The sequence below is a fragment of the Leptonychotes weddellii genome, chromosome 5 (genome assembly GCF_054177405.1).
Source record: "Leptonychotes weddellii isolate Sample4059 chromosome 5, ASM5417740v2, whole genome shotgun sequence".
Classification (NCBI taxonomy): Eukaryota; Metazoa; Chordata; class Mammalia; order Carnivora; family Phocidae; genus Leptonychotes; species Leptonychotes weddellii.
The window spans coordinates 144,235,649-144,255,914 of NC_138373.1; the positions used below are offsets into that span (position 1 = coordinate 144,235,649).

The window sequence follows — 20,266 nt, forward strand, 5'->3', positions numbered from 1 at the left end:
GCCCTTGAAGCTCAGTGAGGGCTAAGTCTGTCCTGGTCACCTCCGTGCTGCCTGGACAGTGTGGATGCTCAGAGGACAGTTTCTTCAGTGCACACCACCCCCTCACCTGTTCTAAAAAAAACTTTCATACGGATGGGGCGCCTGGGTGGCTCAGTTGGTTAAGCGACTGCCTTCGGCTCAGGTCATGATCCTGGAGTCCCGGGATCGAGTCCCACGTCGGACTCCCTGCTCGGCAGGGAGTCTGCTTCTCCCTCTGACCCTACCCCCTCTCATGTGCTCTCTCTCTCATTCTCTCTCTCATTCTCTCATATATATATATAAAACTTTCATACGGGAGGCAGCTATTGTGTAGAGGGAGGGAGACTGAACTCGGGTCTTACTTACCTGAGTTGGAGTCTCTGCTCCACCACTTGGCTCTGTGCCCCTGGACAAGTCACTCATGTCCCCGAGCCACCATTTCCTCATCGATGGAATGGAGATGCGGTGATTCATCTTGTGGCCATGGGTGCATCATGTAATCTTCCTGACCTCGGATGTCTCATCTTTACGATGAGAGGCATGGGGATGCGTGTGGAGGGCCCGTTGCAACAGGCAGACAGCTAAACGTTATTATGACTCCTGTGTCAGGAATGGGCGATTTTATCCCTTTATCTTAAATGCAGTTTTAAGGAGCATAAATATGTTCCAGCATGGGTAACTTCTGATGGCCAGTATGTGGATGCGTCCCCTGGGCTGCGCCCTTCGGACCCCCAGCCCCAACTCTGCTCCTGACTCTCCGGCCAGCCATGCTTGAATAACTCTGCAGGCCCAACATCCCTGGAGAGAAAAGCTAAATGTTGAAGGATCCCGTTGCAGGACCCAGCTGACCAGAAGTGAGGCTTTGGATCACTTGCTGGTTCTGAATGTTCTGGCTCATCACATTTTCACCAGCATTGATAATCGAGGGGGTACTCGAGGTACACAGAACCATTATTTGCAATTGAAGTCCACAGACAATGGTCACATAAGCTCAGCCCTGAGTAACGAGTCCATTTTATTTCTGATGGACATTTGAAGAATAAGGCCTGAACTTTGAATAAAACCATTTGCTTTTTGCTTTTGAGGCCTTTCAGTTACTTCATTAGGGGATCGAAGCCAGAAGTTATTTGTGACTTCTCCCCCATGCATTATAAGTTTGGTGGATAAAATATCTCTTGTGGTTTCTGTTAACAAGTGGGAAGATTCCAGGCTTAAGCCAGAACATAAAAGAAAATTGAAACTAAAGATTGGTTTTTGGATTTGACTAATGTTTCTAATATCGTTGAGTCACAGGAAAGCCAAAAGCTTTGACTATATGCGCAGGCTGGTATAATAAAGTTCAGGACGTTAAAAAAAAAAGGGTTAATTAGGTCAGTTAGGTGGGACATTATCCTGCCTGTTTCCAAATACCATGAGACTTGATTTCTTATTTTCAGTGTTATTTTATTTTACTATTTTAAAAAAAGTTTTTAAATTCCAGTGTAGTTAACATACAGTGTTATATTCATTGCAAGTGTACAATGTAGTGATTCAAACACTTCCAAACATTACTTAGTACTCATCAAGATAAGTGTACTCTTAATCCCCTTCATGTATTTCACCCTCCCCCCCCCCTTCAGTTGGAGTTTTAAACCCTCAGCGCCCCGCAGACATACAGATTTTGGATAAAGTAAGAGAAGGCTGGATGAATATTCAGTGTGTCAGATACGATCAGAGAATGGTAGGTAAGTATGTAACTGAGCCTTCCATCTCTACGCCAGGGCTAAAATTGGGCCCCACAAAGAGCTTCCTGGCAGCACAGAGAACCCAATTCTTTTTTTCCCTGCACGTGTTCTGTTCTGCTTCTATGATATAGCTGGCCTAGGAACCAGGAAGATTTTTGTCAAGACATAGGTGCTCAGCCCTCTGAAGCTCCCTACTTCACTTGGAAGGAAGTGAAATTTTCGTATTTCTTAGGGGGACTTGCTTGAGCAAACAACTTAGAATTTTAGGGTTCCAGCGCACTCACTGTGAAAAAGCAGGGGAAGCCTTGAGTGTTGACACTGACTGAGGTCAGAAGGAAGTGAAAGGCAAAGGTGCCTCCCCTGCTATTTCTGGTTGTCCCCGTTCTGTTCTGACTCTTCTCTCTGCCAAATCCTCACCCTTGACTTTGGACATCCAGGAAAGATTTCTCCATCAGCCTTTTCTGTATAGAACCTCTTATGAACTCATGCTTCCTGCATCCTCACCCTTCTGGACATTGGGCCCTGATCCCTGGGATGCTGACCTCCTTTACCTTCTATTGGTGGAATAACCTCAAACTTGGTCAGTTGGCGGATCATCTGGAGGTCATGGAGATATATTAATATTTCTCAGATATTAATACTTTTGATACCTATGTGTATCAGTCTATATATGATTTAAGCATAACTGGGTTAACGGTTTAACAAAGTTTTGTGGGAGAAAAGCTTGATAATTGGGAAAATTCTACCCTGTTTGTTTTAGATGTTGTGGCTTTTCAAACTTTGAGGAAGCTGGCTATTATTTAAGTGGCAAAACATTGGAAAGTTACTAGAAACCATTGCTCTAAAGAACCCTGGATTTCTGGCCTCAGCAAGAGCTGGGGCAGTTATGTGGAGGAGGGTTGCTTCTTATGACAAGAGGGTTTTTCTTGATACTGCTGAAGACCCATTACCCCGGTCTGCCTGCCATTCGGGGCGCTGAGGCAAGTGTCCTCTGCCCTGCAACGGGGCTGTCTCAGGGGGGCTTGTTATCCTGGAGTTGCCTGCCTGCACCTGAGTGAGCCCTCGCTCTGGCTTCACCCTCCGAGGGGCCAGGGCATTGCATGCTGCAGCACTTTGCCATTTGGACTTGGGGACATTTGTCTTGGCTTGGAAAACAAAGCATCAAACTTGTGGGAGATTGAGACAGGAGGGTGAGGGAGGAAAAGAGAGGGAGAAAGAAGGAAAGAAAAGTAGAGGGAACATGCTCCTTGCGGGGGGTTGAGCTGGAAGTCGAGGGTTGAGGATGGGGGGGCATAGATCTGGGAAGGGAGTCAGGGATGCTCCTCACCGTCACCCTCATCGTCTCCTGCTTTATCAAGTGGAAGAAGGCTGCATCGTGATCTCAGAGAAGTTACAAACCATGAGAATATGTGCGCTTGGAGTCATGGCTGCTGGTGTACTTGGTGCTCTCACCCCGTTTACCCCCTTACTAACCCACAAGGCACGTTCTCTTGTTGTTTTCATCTTATCGGTGAGAAGACTGGGGCACAGGGGGTGAAGACACTCGCAGGACCTCCAGTCCCCTTGGGGCTTAGCCATAGCCACTTTGCTCTACAAAGTTTGCGTTGTTGCATGTGTGTGTTTGAACACTTTCTTGTCAACATTATGACCCAGCTGAGTCAGATAGATATTAAAGTTATTTTCAAGGTCAGCCAGGCAGGATCTATGGGTGCAAACAAAAAGCTGTAATGTGGTGATTCTGCTCCATTCCTATTACTAAGTGACTTCAACCCTGTTTCCATGTTTTCACGTTATTACTCTTACTAAGGGATGGGCCCAGCTTTGTGAAATGCTGTTTTCTGTGTGTTTCGTGTCTGCTCTGCTCCCCTTCTCTCCTAAATCAGGTAGATCTCTATTGATAACACTCAGATAATAAACATTTCCCTGCTCTGTCAATCTACAGAATCCATCAGACACTAGCTGTGTGACTTTGGCAAATACCTACCTGAATTTGTTTTCTCATCTGTAAAATGGAAATGATGACACGTTTCAGGATGGTCCCAAGGACGGAGAGGTTAAACCATGTTTCCTAAAGTGCTTAGCATTCAGCATGGCATATCGTAGGAACGCCAGATATGTTCTGCTTATTTTTGTCCCCTCTTCTCTGGGCCACCCACACAGTTGGTGGCAGCAAGCTCAGAACCAGAGCCCTTTCTAACCCACCTGGCCACTTCTCATCGGACCCTCTTGTAGCTACAACCATTTGCAAACACCCTCTTATTGGTTTACAGCTTTTTAATTTGTTTGCACCCATAGATCCTGCCTGGCTGACCTTGAAAATAACTTTAATATCTAAACTCATGCTGCACCCCGAGAGGCCATGCCTTCCTGCTCATCGTGGCAACAAGGATACTGGGCACAACGTTCATACTTTTGGAGAGAGATGGGACTCTGTCCCTCCATGTGGTCACAAAGCTTTTTTTTAAGATTTTATTTATTTATTTGAGAGAGAGAATGAGAGAGAGAGAGAGCGCACATGAGAGGGGGGAGGGTCAGAGGGAGAAGCAGACTCTCCGCCAAGCAGGGAGCCCGATGCGGGACTCGATCCCGGGACTCCAGGATCATGACCTGAGCCGAAGGCAGTCGCTCAACCAACTGAGCCACCCAGGCGCCCAGTCACAAAGCTTTTTATCTATCTATCTTCTATATATCTATTATCTATTATCTATCATCTATCTATCATCTATCTATCTATCTACCTATGTATTTAAGGAAAAAAGAAGTCTCAAAATGCTAAATATTTCCCTAGGGAAAATCACTGTAGTAGCTTTGGTCCTCTTGCTCCATCCATCCCCTCCCCATTGGGTTCATTCCCTTCCCACTGCATGTCTTCAAGTGAGGTTCAGCCTTGCATCTTGGACTCAGTAGAAAGGATGGAGGGAGAGAGGGAGGGAGACGGGGAGCGTGGGCATGTTTAATAGGCTACAGCTGCAGTGGTCTTTCCGTCTGACCGCATTTCAAGAAGAGTAACATTTGAAGTAGGGCATAGCTGTCCTCAAAACATGGATATGCCTTCTCTACCCCGCTCCCCGCGTCCTTCCACCCACTTTTGGATCTTCTTCAATGCCTGCTATTATCCACCCCTATACCACTGCTTGGTAACAGCACGTCAGGTTATACTCAGGCAGCTTGTAGTCCTGAGACATGCAGACGCGAAGCACACTCATTGAGCCCTCATTTGTCAAAGATCTGTTGGGGGGAAAATAGCCCCATCAGCGGCTATGGGTAAGTTTTTCTTCCCCTTTGGGAGAAATCCAACACTTTGTTTAGCACTTCCCTGCCTTTCAGGGGCGTCTGTAACACTCAGAGTTGCTTTGGATCTGGCATGCTATTTTTTTTTTTTTTTTAGAGATTTTATTTATTTATTTGAGAGAGAGAGAGAATGAGAGACAGAGAGCACGAGAGGGAGGAGGGTCAGAGGGAGAAGCAGACTCCCTGCCGAGCAGGGAGCCCGATGCGGGACTCGATCCCGGGACTCCAGGATCATGACCTGAGCCGAAGGCAGTCGCTTAACCAACTGAGCCACCCAGGCGCCCCTGGCATGCTATTGATCATCATTTTTAAGTGGGGAAAAATGATAAACAACGCCGAAGAACGCGTTTTCATGTTTATACGTTGTCATTTGTGTGTGTATATATTTACATAGCTGAGATTCTGATCCTCATAATATTTTGAAATCTGCTGGTAACTTAAGCCCTTTCCCCAGGTCTTCACATTATTACTTTTAGTAACAGTATCATTTTTGAGTAGTTAATATACTGTGATTTATTAATGCTGTACCTAAGTGAACTATGATTTATGAAATGATTCCTCTAATCATGGACATTTTACAGTGGTTACAGTTTTGGACCATTGGAAGGGAAATATAGTAAACATCTTCGTGCATAAATTCGTTAGCTTCTGTTGGATTATTCCCTTGGTGTCATTTCCCAAGAGGGAAATTGCTGGAGTTGAAGGCTGCAAACATCTTCAAGGCTCCAGGGAGGTAGTACGTGTGGGGATATTTTAAAAATTAGTATTAGCATCTTATGCCAGAAGAACATCAGAAGAAGATAACACAGATGAACAATTAAAACGATAAATTCGGGGCGCCTGGGTGGCTCAGTCGGTTAAGCGTCTGCCTTCGGCTCAGGTCCTGGGATCGAGCCCCGCATCGGGCTCCCCGCTCAGCGGGAAGCCTGCTTCTCCCTCTCCCACTCCCTCTACTTGTGTTCCCTCTCTCCTGTCTCTCTCTCTGTCAGATAAATAAATAAAATCTTAAAAAAATAAATAAATAAAACGATAAATTCCCAACCTTAACTCATCTAGACATACGGGAATGAAAATACGGGTTTGGGTGGATGGGTGGCTGGCTGCCCTTCACTACTGTGGGCATGTGTTTCGTTGTGGGGGATAGTCTCTTTCTAGCTGTCTCTTGCTTCTGCCGCAAAGGTACACACAGTGTCTGTTCAACAGCCCTCTTTTGGCACCCCACGGCTGCCTCACACTGGTCTGGAGCAAAGCCAAGATGGTTGGACCTCCACCGTACATCACCAACTCCCCTCTCCCTCTGTGGAACGATCTAGTGTCCACAGATGAATGTGTATATATCATGTCCATAACAGTGAGATTTCTGGTTGGAATAGAAGAGGGTTTTGAGGTGCTCTCTTGGGGAATAGTTAGAAAGAGAAGGTACTGGACACCAGGAATGGTAGCCAATTATAGCTTCCTGAGCCCTTGCAAATGCCTGACGTGGATTAGTTTATGGAGGCCTCACAACATTCCTACTAGGTAGGTCATATTGTTATCCCCATTTTACAGAGAGGTAACTGAGGCCAAGAGATTGAGTATATCGTCAAGGTTGTATAGGACATGGGCCCATGTGTATTAGTTTCTTAGGGCCGCCAAAACAACGTGCCGCAAACTTTCTCTGTTCCCTCCCAGCTCTGGGGGCTGGAAACCTGAAATCTAGGTGCTGGCAGGGCTGAAGGCTCTAGGGTGGAATCCTTTGCCTCATCCTAGCTTCCGGTGGCTCCCAGGGATCCTTGGTACTCCTTGGCTGGTAGCTGCGCCCCTCTGCTCTCTGTCTCCCTGTGTGCAGGGCCTTCTTCCTGTGTGTGTGCATCTCCGTGTCCCTTCCTCTCTTATAAGAACAGTGGTCATTGGATTTAGGGCCCATCCCAGTCCACTATGACCTCATCTTCATTTAACTAATTACACCTGCAAAGACCGTATTTCCAAATAAGGTCCTGTTCCGAGGGGTTCTAAGTGGGCATGAATTTCGGTGGGGGGGGCTACTATTCAATCCACTACACCATGATCTTAGCCAGAACCCCATTCTGCCTTCTCGGACAGGGTGGAGAAAAGGGAAAGAAAGCGAAAGCCAGGGCATGCTCGAGTTTTGCCCAGGTGGCCTTGAGAGAGACAAAGGATGGGTGACAATCCCTGTGTGGCCAAGGGGAGCAGAGGCTTATGTGAGAGGTGGGGTGCCCGGCACAGGCCAGCTACATTAGAGCGAAATTGTCCTGCACGGAGCCCAACAGCTTTCTGCACCTGAAGGGAGGGACTAGGTTTGGGGTTAACACCCCGCCATGCTTGAGTAGCTTGCATAAAGGTTACCTGGAATATGTCCCTTCTCAAGCAGCCGCGTTATTCCCTGTCTCTGAATCTGGGGGGTGGGGGGTGGGGGAGGACCCCAGAGGCAGACATCAGTGTCTCCAAGTCGTAAAATCAGACTTGGAGCGCCAGCCGCAGGGAAGAAAGTATTTTGGCATATTATCTGCATCACCGCAAAATAAATCTATAAGCATTCCACGGAAACTGCAGGGGAGAGTATAGAAATTCTCCAGCACGCAAGGAAGGGTAAATGAAAATTAACTGTACGATACCCATAATTACTTATTCAAGGTATGGAATGTAATTAATATGATCTATTCTGCCAGGGCTGTCTCTCTTGTTTTATTTAAAGGAACATAAAATGTCATTTATAAGGGCTTTCCTAGGTTAACTGCCAATTTCAATTCCTTGAACTTGGTTTTTCCACAGGGTCTTATGTTTCTCAACAATATAATTCGTCCACTGCTGTCAGGTTTTCGGGAACAGAATTTGGGCTGGGGGCTGGTTCTCCCTTACCCCAGACACTCTGATTCCCCACCTTCGACCAGCCTGAAAGTGCCAGTTCTTGTTAATTCTGTTACTGTGTGTCATTCAAGGTGATGGCTGTGTCCAAAAGAAGCTTCTAGAAAAACTAAAGCTGCAAAACTAAAGCTACAAGTCTAGGATGCTAGCCTATAAGAATCTGACTCTTCCCAGAAGTCTAGTAAATGTTCATGGCTACATTCAGGTAGCCTTTGATTAATATTTGATCCTTTAACAAACTTAACCTGCTTTTAACATTTTCAGTTGCATTTAAAATTTAATATATTTAATGTCCCTTTTGAGTACTTCAATTGCCTGATTAACAAACGAGCACTTGGATATAATACAAATCTCATACCTCAAGCTTAGAAATATGGTGACTGGTAAGTTTTTAAAATGCTCCAATAGTATATGTGAACAAGATTTCAACTTAAAATCTCAAGCCAAATAAATTGTTCAATTAAATCTTCCGTGTTGGGATTGTGAGGTAGATCTCCTACTCACATAGGTCAAAATATTGAAAATATTAATTTTACGGGTTTCCTTCTTAAACGTTTCTGTACTTATTTTTTAAAAAGCCTTATTGCTGATATAATTTACATATAAAATTCACCTATTTTGAGGGTAGAACTTAGTGAATTTTGGTATGTTTACAGAGTTATACAACCATCCCCACAATCTAAGTTTAGAACATTTCCATCACCCTAAAAAGAACCTTTATGTCTGTTTACCGTCACTCACCATCCTGCCCTTAGGCAACAAATAGTAGAAAATCAACTTTCTGTGTCTACATATTGGCCTGTTTTGGACATTTTCTGTATTTAATTTGAAATCGTGCTGGGTTTTTAAGGGAACAGTTTTGTTCTCTCAATTTTGGGGTCATTTTCTCCAGCAGTTTTTTGGGTTACTGCCTCAGTGGCCTGGAATTTCTTCATGAGGGAGAGCTGAGCGACCCAGTCTGTGTGTGTGTGGGGGGGGGCGGGGCTCTTGTAACCCAAGACCCAGACTCAAGTCCCTGCAAAAGACCAAACCCCAGCAGGTGGCTTCATGCCACTCCGATTCCTCACCTGTCCCCCGGCTCACTGCTCTGAGAATGGGTTAAAGTGTGAGCTGCGGGCAGACTCTCATGGCGGCGGCTGGCTCCAAGGCCATGGTTCTGACCTTGCGCTCATCAGCCAGGCTCCTGTGCCCACCTGCCGTTCCTCACAGCACCTGCTCAGAGGCCACCAGCCAGCACACTCACCCAGAAGCCTCCGGGCCCCCTCGGGTTCACATTCCGCATGCGAGCGGGACGGCTTAGGTACACTCGTGTTCATGGCAGCATTATTCCCAGTAGCCAAAAGGTGGAAACAAACCAGGTGTCCATCAACGGATGACTAGATATGTAAAATATGGTATATGCACACAATGAAATATTATCCAGCCTTAAAAAGGAGATTCTAACTTATTCTATAATATGGATGAACCTTGAAGACCTTCTCCTAAGTGAAACAAGCCAACCATCAAATACTGTATGAGTCCACTAATGTGAAGTACCTAGAATAGTTAAATTCAGGGACAGAACGTAGAAAAGGGGTTGCCAGGGGTTGGAAGGAGAGGGGGATGGGGAGTTAGTGTTTAATAGGTACAGAGTTTCAGTTTGGGATGATAAAGTTCTGGAGACGGTTGGTGGTGATGGTTACGTAGCAGGGTGAATGTACTTAATGCTACTGAACCGTACACCTAAAAATGGTTGAACTGGTACATTTTCTGGAAGCCTGAAATCAAGGTGTTGGCATACATAACATTTTCTGTTATGTATATTTGACCACAATTTTTTAAAAATTGGCAAAACCCCTTTGGTGTGATTCTCCACCTCGAAAATCGTATTCGGAGCTTATGGTAGGGAAAGGACACGGACCTGGGAATTAGCTCCATCTTGACTACAGAATCAAAGGAATGTTTTCCCAGTCTGGCCTGATATTTTCGGAATGAGTTAGGTACAAATCAAGGAAGATGCCTCAGGCTAGCCAACACACCTTTCACAGCGAGGCTCCCCCCTGTCCTGGGAAGGACATTAGCTGTGACACCTTCCGCCCTGGCCCCTGAACTCACTGGCCGCAGCTGGAACGAGCTTCCCCCTCCTCTTCTCCAGATTGTCCTGCAGGTGCACCGTCTGCGTGCCCTGTGGGCCGTGTCTCCTGTCTGGCTGGTCCGACATCCCCAAACCCTTCTGAGACATGAATCCCATGGGGTGCTCATTCACCTCCTTGCTTCCCAGGACCCCTTTCTGGGGGAGCCTGATTCAGAGGGGCTGCGGATGTGTCTTTTTTACGAGGACCTCAGAAGACTCCTATCAGACAGGTTTTGAAGACACTGGATGAGGGTAACTGTGTTTTAGAAATGGTCTACTTTCTTATCTTTTGGGAAAAGAACTCAAATTCATTCATTCATTTGTTCATTCATTCACCCAGGTGCTGAATTTAAGCACTCTTTTAGGGACTGAGGAGATCGGGGTGGAGAAGACGATCCAAGTCCCTCTCTCATGGAGCTTATAATCTTATGGCAGCAATGGGCAGTGGACAATAAAGCATTTACAATAAAAAGTCAAAAGACAACAGGTGCCTTGAAGAAGGATAAAAAACAAAGCAGAGGGGAGACAGTGAGAAAGAGGGGGCAGGTTGTGTGAGCTAGTGTGGTGGTGGGGGTGGTAATGTGAGCAAACGCAGAGGGAAGAGTATCACAGGGGATGGAACAGTGAGCGCCCGGGATGCAGAGGGAAGAGTATCACAGGGGATGGAACAGTGAGTGCCTGGGGCCTCATGAATTGGGACAAGTACTAAAAAAAAAAAGAAGAGAATAGAAAGTATCAGTTCATCACACCTAAACTGGGTGTGAAAGGACAGGAGACAGGAGATCTCTAGCTTTGTGACCTTAGATGACTCACTTACGCTCCTGGATGTCCATTTCTCCACCTGTAAAATGGGGCTCGGGATGCGGTAGGTTCCACTGGATTGGGGTTTCTTAACCTTTCAGTGCCCTTCACCTCTTCCATGCTTTCTTGGGGTGGACTGCAAACACGACTGTCCAGGAAGGTCATTTTTGAGCTTTGCATCCTGCCATTTGTCCTGCTCACTCAGAACCAATTCTGAGGGTACATTTCTCCGATCATAAATACCCATTCCCTTTGCTTGTGAGAAAGCCATTAGGCCAGATGGCCTCTAAAGGCCCTTCTTGTCCTAGATGTGCCTGATTCTCCATTAACCTGTCAGGTTGACAGCTGGTTTGCACTTGGGCAGGGACCTTGTGCTTTGTGGAAGTGGGCACAAGCCTCTGCTCTGGGGACATTTTTGCAGATGGGCCAGAATCATCTAAAAGAGGGGGTGCATGATGGCAGAGGCCATTGGTTTGGGTAAATTACGTTTGACGGCATATTTCTGCTTCTCCTGGCAGGTCAGTGTTGTAGTATTTGTGGTATATTCTTCAAAACTGAGTATCACAGTCTCTCCATGGAAGGTTTCTATGACCGTAAATCTCCTGGCCCTCAGATGAAGCTGTGACTTTTCTTTTCCAGAGTTATGTCAAGTGCTTTCACCTAATTCTGGGATTTATACCCTTGACCTTGGTCTGCCAAAAGTTTAATTCCGTTTAGTTCTGCTACCACCTTCACAGGCCGGGTAGCAGGAGCTTTGTGGAGTTTATGGTAGGGAAAGGACACGGACCTGGGAATTAGCTATCAGAAGGGCTCCGATCATTTCCAAATCGAATAAAACCCAAATTCCTCAGCGGTCTTTAGTGGTTGCTAGTAGGATCTCCAATAAGGAAAAACAGATCTGGAAATGATATTGATTAGCTCTGGGTTGTTGTAGGGACTGAGAAGGAAAGACTAGAAAGTTGAAAAACTTAAGTTTGATAATCGTATTAATGATAGTTTAGGTTGAACTCCAGCACCCTGGGCCTCCCACCCTCAGTGTTTTTGGGCTCTTGAAAAGTCACCTGCAAATACAAGTGTGCTGAATGTTTTATAAAGCTCCCAAAGCCTGGGTAGTTGGAGGACACTGGGTCAGTACTCAGGACTGTCTTTTTGCCTGGCCTCTCCCAGTTCCAACCTCTATAAGCTATAACAAGTCTCATTTCAGACGAGTGGGGGAGAGCGTGCAGGGTTTGCATCCACAGAAATGTGGGTTGGAATCCCAGCTCTGCTGCTCACTAGCTGTGTCAGCGGGTAAATTCTTCACCTTCTCTGAACCTCAGTTTCCTTGTCTTTAAAATGGGCGTAATGCCACCTACCTCCAGGGTGGTGGTGAGGAGTAGAGGAGAGACATAATAAAAGCGAATGTTTATTGAGTGTTTGTAGAATTCATTTAGGGCACATCGCAGTTCCACAAGAATGGATCATATTAATTTTGCCTTATGTTTTTGTTTGTTTTCATTTCTTTGACTAAGAAAGCCAACTAAGTAATTTTGAGGATGTTTTGTTAGCTAACCAACTTCTCTTCTTTGTTCTTTTGCTAAGTGGTTTGGCCTGATAACCCTTTAACAGAAAAAACGTCTTTGGTTAAACCCTCCCATCGCTTGACTTGCTGTTTTATCTCATTCACTTGACACAAACATGCTGAGTACCTATCATGCACTAAGCACTTAGTTGGGCAGAGGGCATGTGGAGGGGAGCCAACAAGAGAGCCATGGGACTGGGCTGCCAGGGACTCAGAGGTGGAGGGTTGAGCTGGCCTAGGACAGGGCAGGCTTGGCCCTTCTTTCCCAGCCCTGCTGTGGGAACTTTGGCTATCCTGTGCCCGCACTGGGCCACGTTTTCTTCTTTGAAAGTAAGCGGGAGTGGTCAGATGGGAGCTAAGAACCCCTCAGGCTCCAAACATGAGTTTTGATTCTTAACTCTTTGACAGGAGAAAACGGAATGCAAAAACCTGAACCCATCTGGGCATGCAGATGTGCTGAGCACACATGGATTCAAAGAGCCTCAGATTCCTTGAGATAAAACTAAATCTCACAGAGATACAGAACATCTTTTTTTTTTTAATTTTAATTTTTTTTAATTAACCCATAGTGTAGTATTAGTTTCAGGGGTAAAATTTAGTGATTCATCAGTTGCATGTAACACCCAGTGCTCATTACATCAAGTGCCCTCCTTAAAGCCCATCTCCCCACCCACCTCCCCTCCTGCAACCCTCAGTTTGTTCCCTAGAGTTACGAGTCTCTTACAGTTTGTCTCCCTCTCTGTTTTTATCTTATTTTATTTTTCCCTCCCTTCCCCTAAGTTCATCAGTTTTCTTTCTTAAATTCCACATGAGTGAAACTATATGGTATTTGTCTTTCTCTGACAGACTTATTTCGCTTAGCATAATATACTCTAGTTCCATCCACATTGTTGCAAATGGCAAGAGCTCGTTCTTTTTGATGGCTGAGTAATATTCCATTATATATATATATATATATATACACCCCATATCTTCTTTATCCATTCATCTGGCAATGGACATCTGGGCTCTTTCCATAGTTTGGCTATTGTGGACATGGCTGCTATAAACATTGGGGTGCAGGTGCCCCTTCAAATCACTATGTATCCTTTGGATAAATACCTAGTAGTGCAATTGCTGGGTCGTAGGGTAGCTGTATTTTTAACTTTTTGAGGAAACTCCATGCTGTTTTCCAGAGTGGCTGCACCAGGAGAAAATTTTAATATATTAGCTACAGATGTGGTATTTGTGAAGACTTATGTACCTCTGTTTCCCTCTCTGCTTTACGGGAACTGCTTGGGATTGAGTCAATTCTAAGCCAACTGGTGATGTCCGAGAACCCTGGGAGCTTCAGCACCTTATCCGCCCAGCGCACCGCCCCCCCCCCCCCGCCATCTTTGTTTTCTTCTCTCTCCCTCCTCTTTCCTCTAGTCCTGAATATTTCTTCCAGAAACCTGGGCAGAACAACTAATACGTTCTGATGTTAGTGAGCGACTCAAAGGGGATTTCTTCCTTTGTGTTTTAAAAGGAGAGTGGTGGTCCAAAGGAGATGCTGAACTCTAAAGAACAAGAGGGCTCCCGGAAGGCCAGGCGCACGGGCGCTTCTGGTTGAGGGTTGGGTTCTTTCCACTCCGAGTCCCTCCCGGTGTGGAATTTCAGGTCCTGGGTTACTAAGACAAGAGGGTTTTGTTCCAACAACTGCCCCACCCGAGCTAGAGACCACTAGTTCTGCTTCTGTATAAGATTTGGGGGGGGGTCCTATTTTTGTATTATTATTATTATTATTAATTTTTCTTTGTTGATGGCATTTTTTCATTTGAAAAACCTCTTCATTTCAACCAGGATGCCAGCCTTTGGTTGTGAATTTGTAAACTGGGCAGAAATTGAGGAGAAGTCTGTCTCACAGCCAAATACTGCTTTTTCTTTCCCAACGTCTTCTGGGCCCACACTCTTCTCTCCTGCTTTTCTGTTACTAACTGCCACTGGGTCCTCTGTCTACACCTCCTGCCCCTTCCCCCTGACTGCCCCACCCCCAGCCCCTCTCCAGGACTTACTGAACCCGTGGTTCTCCAGGGAAACTTCCCGCTGCCCTGTGCTTAGACATTGGGAACTTCGAGATCACCTGGTTTTATCTCTGCACCTGACCAAGGAGAAATCTGAGGGTACCTGGTTCAAAGTGAGGCTCTTTGGTGACAAAGCGAGGTGTAGGATCCAGCCCTGTGACTTTTCACATGGACAGTCCTGGATGCTATGTACCAGGCTATTTTACATTTTCATTTAATTCCCAAAACCATCCTAGGATGTAGGCATTATTATTGTGCTTTATAGTTGCATTTCAGAGATGAAGACATTGAGTGAAGGTCCCAAGGCTGGTTAATAGTGAAGCCAGGATTTGAATCCGAAGGGTGTGGCTCTCGGTGCTTGGGACTTTGCGGGTTTTAGCATGGAAACAGTCCGGAGTCCCAGGAATCTCTTCTGTCCCAGGCAAGCCAGGATGGTCAGAACTACGTACGGGGTGACCTCCACAGGAGAGGGGACAGCTGTGACATAGTGGCCTTTTAAGGGAGGCTCTGCACCCTGCTGTTGCAAAGCAGATGGCCTGTCTTTCCAGGAACGGCCCCCTCTGAGGGAGCTGGTTAAGCGCTCTCACTTCTCCTCACTTGATGTTGACCTAGACCCGGTCCCATTGCAACATCCTTTAGACACATGGTCTGGACGGTACTGCACCAGGGCCCAGCGTGAATTGGTGCCTTTGGAGAAGACATCTCCTTGATTGCATTTTTGCTCTGCACCCGCAGAGTGTGGTGTTGATGAGGACTCATGCCCAGGCTTTTAGCAAAATCAGATTCGGAAAGTGTCTGAAGTCAGTGCAGTATTAGAGTGGTTTTGCCGGCAGGGTGGGGGTGGGTGGGAGGTGGAGACGCATTCGGACCCGGGTGATTGAGTAAGCAGTGCCTCCCTTTGGATGTCCAGGGAAGTGAGAGCACAGAGGCTGTGGAGCTGGACTATAATCCCCGAGCATCCCACATGCCTGTAGTTTTCTAAAACGCATCAAAGGTGAGTTCCCACCCAGGGCCCCAAGGCCTTTCCGTTTTACGTCCTCAGACCTGAATTAGCCATCCAGCAGCTCCCGTCCAGCCCAGAAGCACAAGGCGAGGTCACAGGGAGTCACTCAGAGGGTGAGGTGGGTTCCACTCCTTTGCTGGGAGCCCACTTTGTGTCCCCTGCTGTCCGTTGACTGTGAGCAGAGGACCCACTTAAGGACAATGTGCTCTTTGTCATCATAAAACAAACACAGGGGCTGGCTTCATTCATGTACCTTGGAATATGCAGAAATATGCCTGGGTCCAAGAAATTGTGCTGTAAATTGAGCCAATTCGATTCTTACCAAACGGTCTTGAGTTTCGTTGACTGGAGTTTAGAAAGGAAAAAAAAGAAGCAAGTGTTGCAGCTAAATAAAACTCGTGGTGGCGGGTGGACGGCAGAAGGCCACTGTTAAATGTCCTCAGGGATTCATTTCTTAGGGCCTTTGATCACCAGACCTTTTATTTTTCAAAGGAAAAAAAAAAAAAGAACAGCTGTTGGATGCTACAGGCGGTTTCTTCCTTATATAGTAGAAAACAGCCTGTCCAACGCTTGTGAAGGAACCCTGAAATCCTAGCTCATTCACAGCCTTTCTTGAGTACTGACTTGTGCCAAGCACCAGGGGAAAATGTGAATAAGATGGGGAGGGTCTTTACCCCCATGCCCGGCATACCGTGGGTGCTTGAGAAAAGTTCGTTGAATGGAGTGCGATAACTTAGTTATTAGTCTGGCTGTCACATCACATCACTTTAGTGACTCCTAGGACACTGGAATTCATTTTAGATCTTCTGTCCTAGAAGTGGCCAGCCAACCCAGTCTGGGGCCCAACTAGAAAGATGTGTGGTGGACTTGGCACCTGACCCTTGGCCCAGCATGGCAGCTGAGAGCATGGGCTGCCTGTGTTGGAGTCCATGCCTCACCTCTTAGTCATGAGACCCGGGCAAGTTACCTTCCCCTGCTGTGCCTCAGTATTCCTATCCATAAAGTGGGGACAGTGGTGGTACCCACCCCATACGGCTGCTGTGCAGATGAAATGCACCGTGAGCGCTCTCTAAACTGTACCCACCACCATCTGTGTGTGTCACTCAACCTTCTCTGATGCCACTTTTCCGAAGACGCACACGGGACCAACGTACTTAGTACTTACGTGCATAATTGCCAGCCTGTCCTTTGGCTCCCAGGCACGCAGTAGGTCCTCACTGTCCTTGTTTGGATGTGAAGCACCTATAGCAGTCAGGTCTGAGTCTTCATGTGGTTACTTTCCACTCCCGTGGTCTTGACCTTGGTCCAGTTTCTGAAGTTAAGGGAGGCTCAGACCTCTAAAATGCAGGTCCTTCCTTCACCGTGGGAAGGATTACACTTAACCAAGTGCCTGGCACACAGTGAGCGCTCGATAAATAGTAGGATTGTTGTCATTCTCATAAACCGCGCACAAGGCCCCTTTGGCTTTTGTGGCCTGGGGTGCCGAGGCTGGTTCACGTGGCGCCCAACGGAGCGCGCATGGCCAGGGCGGGAGGAGGCACGGAGGGCGGGCGGCCTTGGGAAAGGGCCCGCGTTGCAGGCCCCACACGGTCAAAGCATTTTAAAGGCCTTGTATTCGAAAAATAAACCAATTAAATAATACTGCCCCCCATAAAAGCTGACTTTTAATGGACTCCACGGTAGGGTTTTCACCGTGGCGGGTCCTGCAGCCACCGGCCCCGGGAGCCTGTCTGCCGCCACGGGGAGAGTTTAATCTTGCATGGCGTGAGCATAATTTTACAAGTTTTATGGCTGTTTTTTCTCCTCCAAAGTGTTGCTATGTCATTGTGCACCGAGGGCAAGTGGCGTGCATTTAACAGTTTACCTCGTTTTTGGTGGAAATGAAAAATGAAGCAATAAATTAAAGAAAAACACAACGTGGATTTTTCCCCCTTCTTCTTGAGGCAGTTGTGGAGGAACAAAGAGGCAGTGTTCCCCCCCCCCCCCGGAAAGCCTAATCAAATTCGAACGGCTTTTATGGGTGGACATTTTCCCGCAGGTTGCCTCCCCGGAGAGGGTCGTGGGGCACGCAGCGTGCTTTTGGGGCTTGTTCCGCTGACCCCAGGAATCCCGGAGACCGTTCTCCAGGGCGGGGGTCAGCAAACGACAGCCGTGGGCCCGATCCGGCCCCGCGCATGTTTCTGTGACACTGTTGGAAAAAACCCATCAAAAGAAGAAGACTATTTCCCGACACGTGAAAATGACACGGAATTCGCTTTCTGCGTCCATGCATGGAGCAGCAGTGGCACGCGGCCACGCCCGTTGGGTTCTGGATCATCCGTGGCTGCTGCCACGGTGCCCCAGACCCCGAGGGCACAGGGCCAAAGCGCTGCCTGCCCTTCGCAGCAAAAGCGCAATGACCCCGCTCTCCGAGGCAATGGAGAAGGGGACAGAAAACGCAGCTTCCAGGTTCCTGGAAGCGATGATTTACTCTGAGGGTTTCCATGTGGCTCCAAGGGACAGGTCAAAGGAGAACTGCCTGAGAAAGGGTCAGTTCACCTGGAGAACTTCCAGAAGGAATTTGCTCCTTGCGGAGATGGCTTTCCTCACGTTTCGGACCTATGGCTGGCTTCTAAGTGTCCCCCTCTGGCTCCTCCCGCCCCAGCCTTCTGTGGCTCTCGGTTCAGAGAAGCCTTTGAGGTCTGCTGACTTCCCATCAGCTCGCTGGATGGCTCACGAGTAGAGAAGTTCTCACCTTCCCACCCCACCCCCCCGGGGGTAGGCGGGTTTTGGTCAGGAATCGTTCTGTGCAAATCCAGCGTGCAGTTTGATGCCCTTCAGAAATTTGTAAGAAACGCTTTTTGGCCAGCACCCCGGTTTAAGCATTCTGCAGATAGGAATAACTCGTTGAATCCTCACAGCCAACCCCATCTTACAGCTGAAGAAACACAGGCACAGCAAGGTTAGGTGCCTTGCCAAAGATCACACAGCGGGAATGTGGTAGAGCCAGAATGCAAACCCAGGGAACATCATGGGTCCTCTCTGCGGCTGCTACATAAGGGCGAATTCTTCAGGCTTGTGGATGGATCTGCTTTCCTTGTCCTGCCCATGCCCCTACCAAGTCATTCCACAAGAAAATCGCCTCCTGTGGGAGAAGAAAACACTTGTTTGCTCATTCATTCGCTCCTCCCTCCTCCATGCCGCCCGCCCTTCAACAAATAATTATCAACAGGTGACTGCGTGTTAGGCTCTGGGAGAGACTGCCCGGAATGAGGGTGTTTTGTGAACAAGAATGAAAAAAAAGAAAAACTTTTTTCCACTTAAAAATAGTTCGGGGCGTTGGGGAGGGGGAGGGGAGCGCCTGCCTGGCTCAGTTGGTGGAGCGTGTGACTCTTGATCTTGGGGTTGTGAGTTCAAACCTCACGTTGGGTGTAGAGAGTACTTAAAAATAAAACCTTTAAAAAAGTAGTGCTGAGTGTCCCCAACGCCTTTGGCTTTTGAGGAGTTCCCTTAATTCTCCCTCTTTTATTTTTAAATTTTTTTTATGTGGGCTCCGTGCCCAGCGTGGAGTCCAGGGTGGGGCTTGAACTCACGACCCCGAGATCAAGACCTGAGCTGAGATCAAAAGTCAGACGCTTAACCGACTGAGCCACCCAGGCGCCCCTTTCCCCTCTTTTATTACTTGTAAGTGCTACCTCTATCTGTTTAGAGCCATAGCCCTTGTCCTTTCTGCCTTGACCTGACATTTTCATTAAAAGTAACCTAATTTACAAGAGGCTTTGGGGTGACCGGGTGCCTGACTTAGCTAGTGGAAGAGCCCTCCGGGGGAGGCCCTGCATGGTGCTCAGGAGACCAGAACCAGGTGGGGGGGGCGGGGAAGGCAGGAATAAGAGGTTGTAATTGATCATTGAGGCCTCAAGGAGGCTGTGGGATTTGAAATACATCACCAAGCCTGGTGCTGGTAGAACTCACTCTCTCGGAAGAACCTTTACACTGTCTTTTGTAAGTAGCTTCATTTCAGTGAGTTTTAGATGCCTGTCTTGTTTTCTTAAAAATTTGCTGGGAAGAATGTTTAAGATTATTTATGTCCTTCTGAGTGTGGAGATACCTGAATGCTGGAGAAGACATACCATTGGATAAAGGAACAGCAGCTTTGCTGGAAGTGGTTTTATCTCCTTTCCTTTCCTACCTGTTTCTTCTTCCCCCACCTACCTCTGTGCCTTTTTCTTTGTCAGACAACAAGCCTTTGTTGCTCATTTCTGATGAGCCTTCACTTTCTCTCCTCAGTCATGCGGAGGAACCCCTTTGGTGTGGACATCTGCTGCCGGAAGGGGTCTCGAAGCCCCCTGCAGGAACTCTACAACCCAACCCAGGTAAGCCCTGGAAACTTGCTTGCTTTCACGGCTTGGTCTCCATGCATCAATTTTGAGGGGGAGGGGAGAATGAAAGACTCCAAAATCTGGTTCTTGGGGGATTTGAAACTTCCTTGCACTGCCTGGCATTTTACCTTCAGTGGTGGCTTTCTTGGTCACCCTTTCTCTGTATAATGGCTCTGAAATTCTAGCGAGCGGGATTTAGAATTCGAGAAATGCTTTGGTGTAGTGCTGGACTAAGTTTCCGACCTGCTCAGGTTTGAGATCCACATAGTCACAGGTGCCAGCAATGGGGCTCTGAAATTATAGAGCCGGCTGGGCAGTGTCCCCCTTAGCACCCCGAAAGAAGGTTCACATGTGGGTGAACTGGCCACCCTGCTCCCACGTTGGTTCATTCAAGTCCAAGATGCCCCAAGGATTCCACCTCACTGTACCTGGTTACCAAGACTCAATTCTTTTTTTTTTTTTAAGATTTTATTTATTTATTTGAGAGAGA

General features: G+C 47.2%; 1 protein-coding gene across 6 annotated transcripts in view; it reads left to right on the forward strand.

Annotated features, from left to right (window-relative positions):
• Positions 1 to 20,266, forward strand: part of CHST11 (carbohydrate sulfotransferase 11) — a 256,433-nt gene that overhangs the window by 96,636 nt on the left and 139,531 nt on the right. For all 6 annotated transcript variants that reach the window (XM_081822331.1, XM_081822335.1, XM_081822332.1 and 3 more), the window contains exon 2: positions 19,685 to 19,770. In XM_081822331.1, coding sequence (XP_081678457.1) covers positions 19,685 to 19,770 — 86 coding nt within the window. The remainder of the gene's footprint in view (positions 1 to 19,684; positions 19,771 to 20,266) is intronic.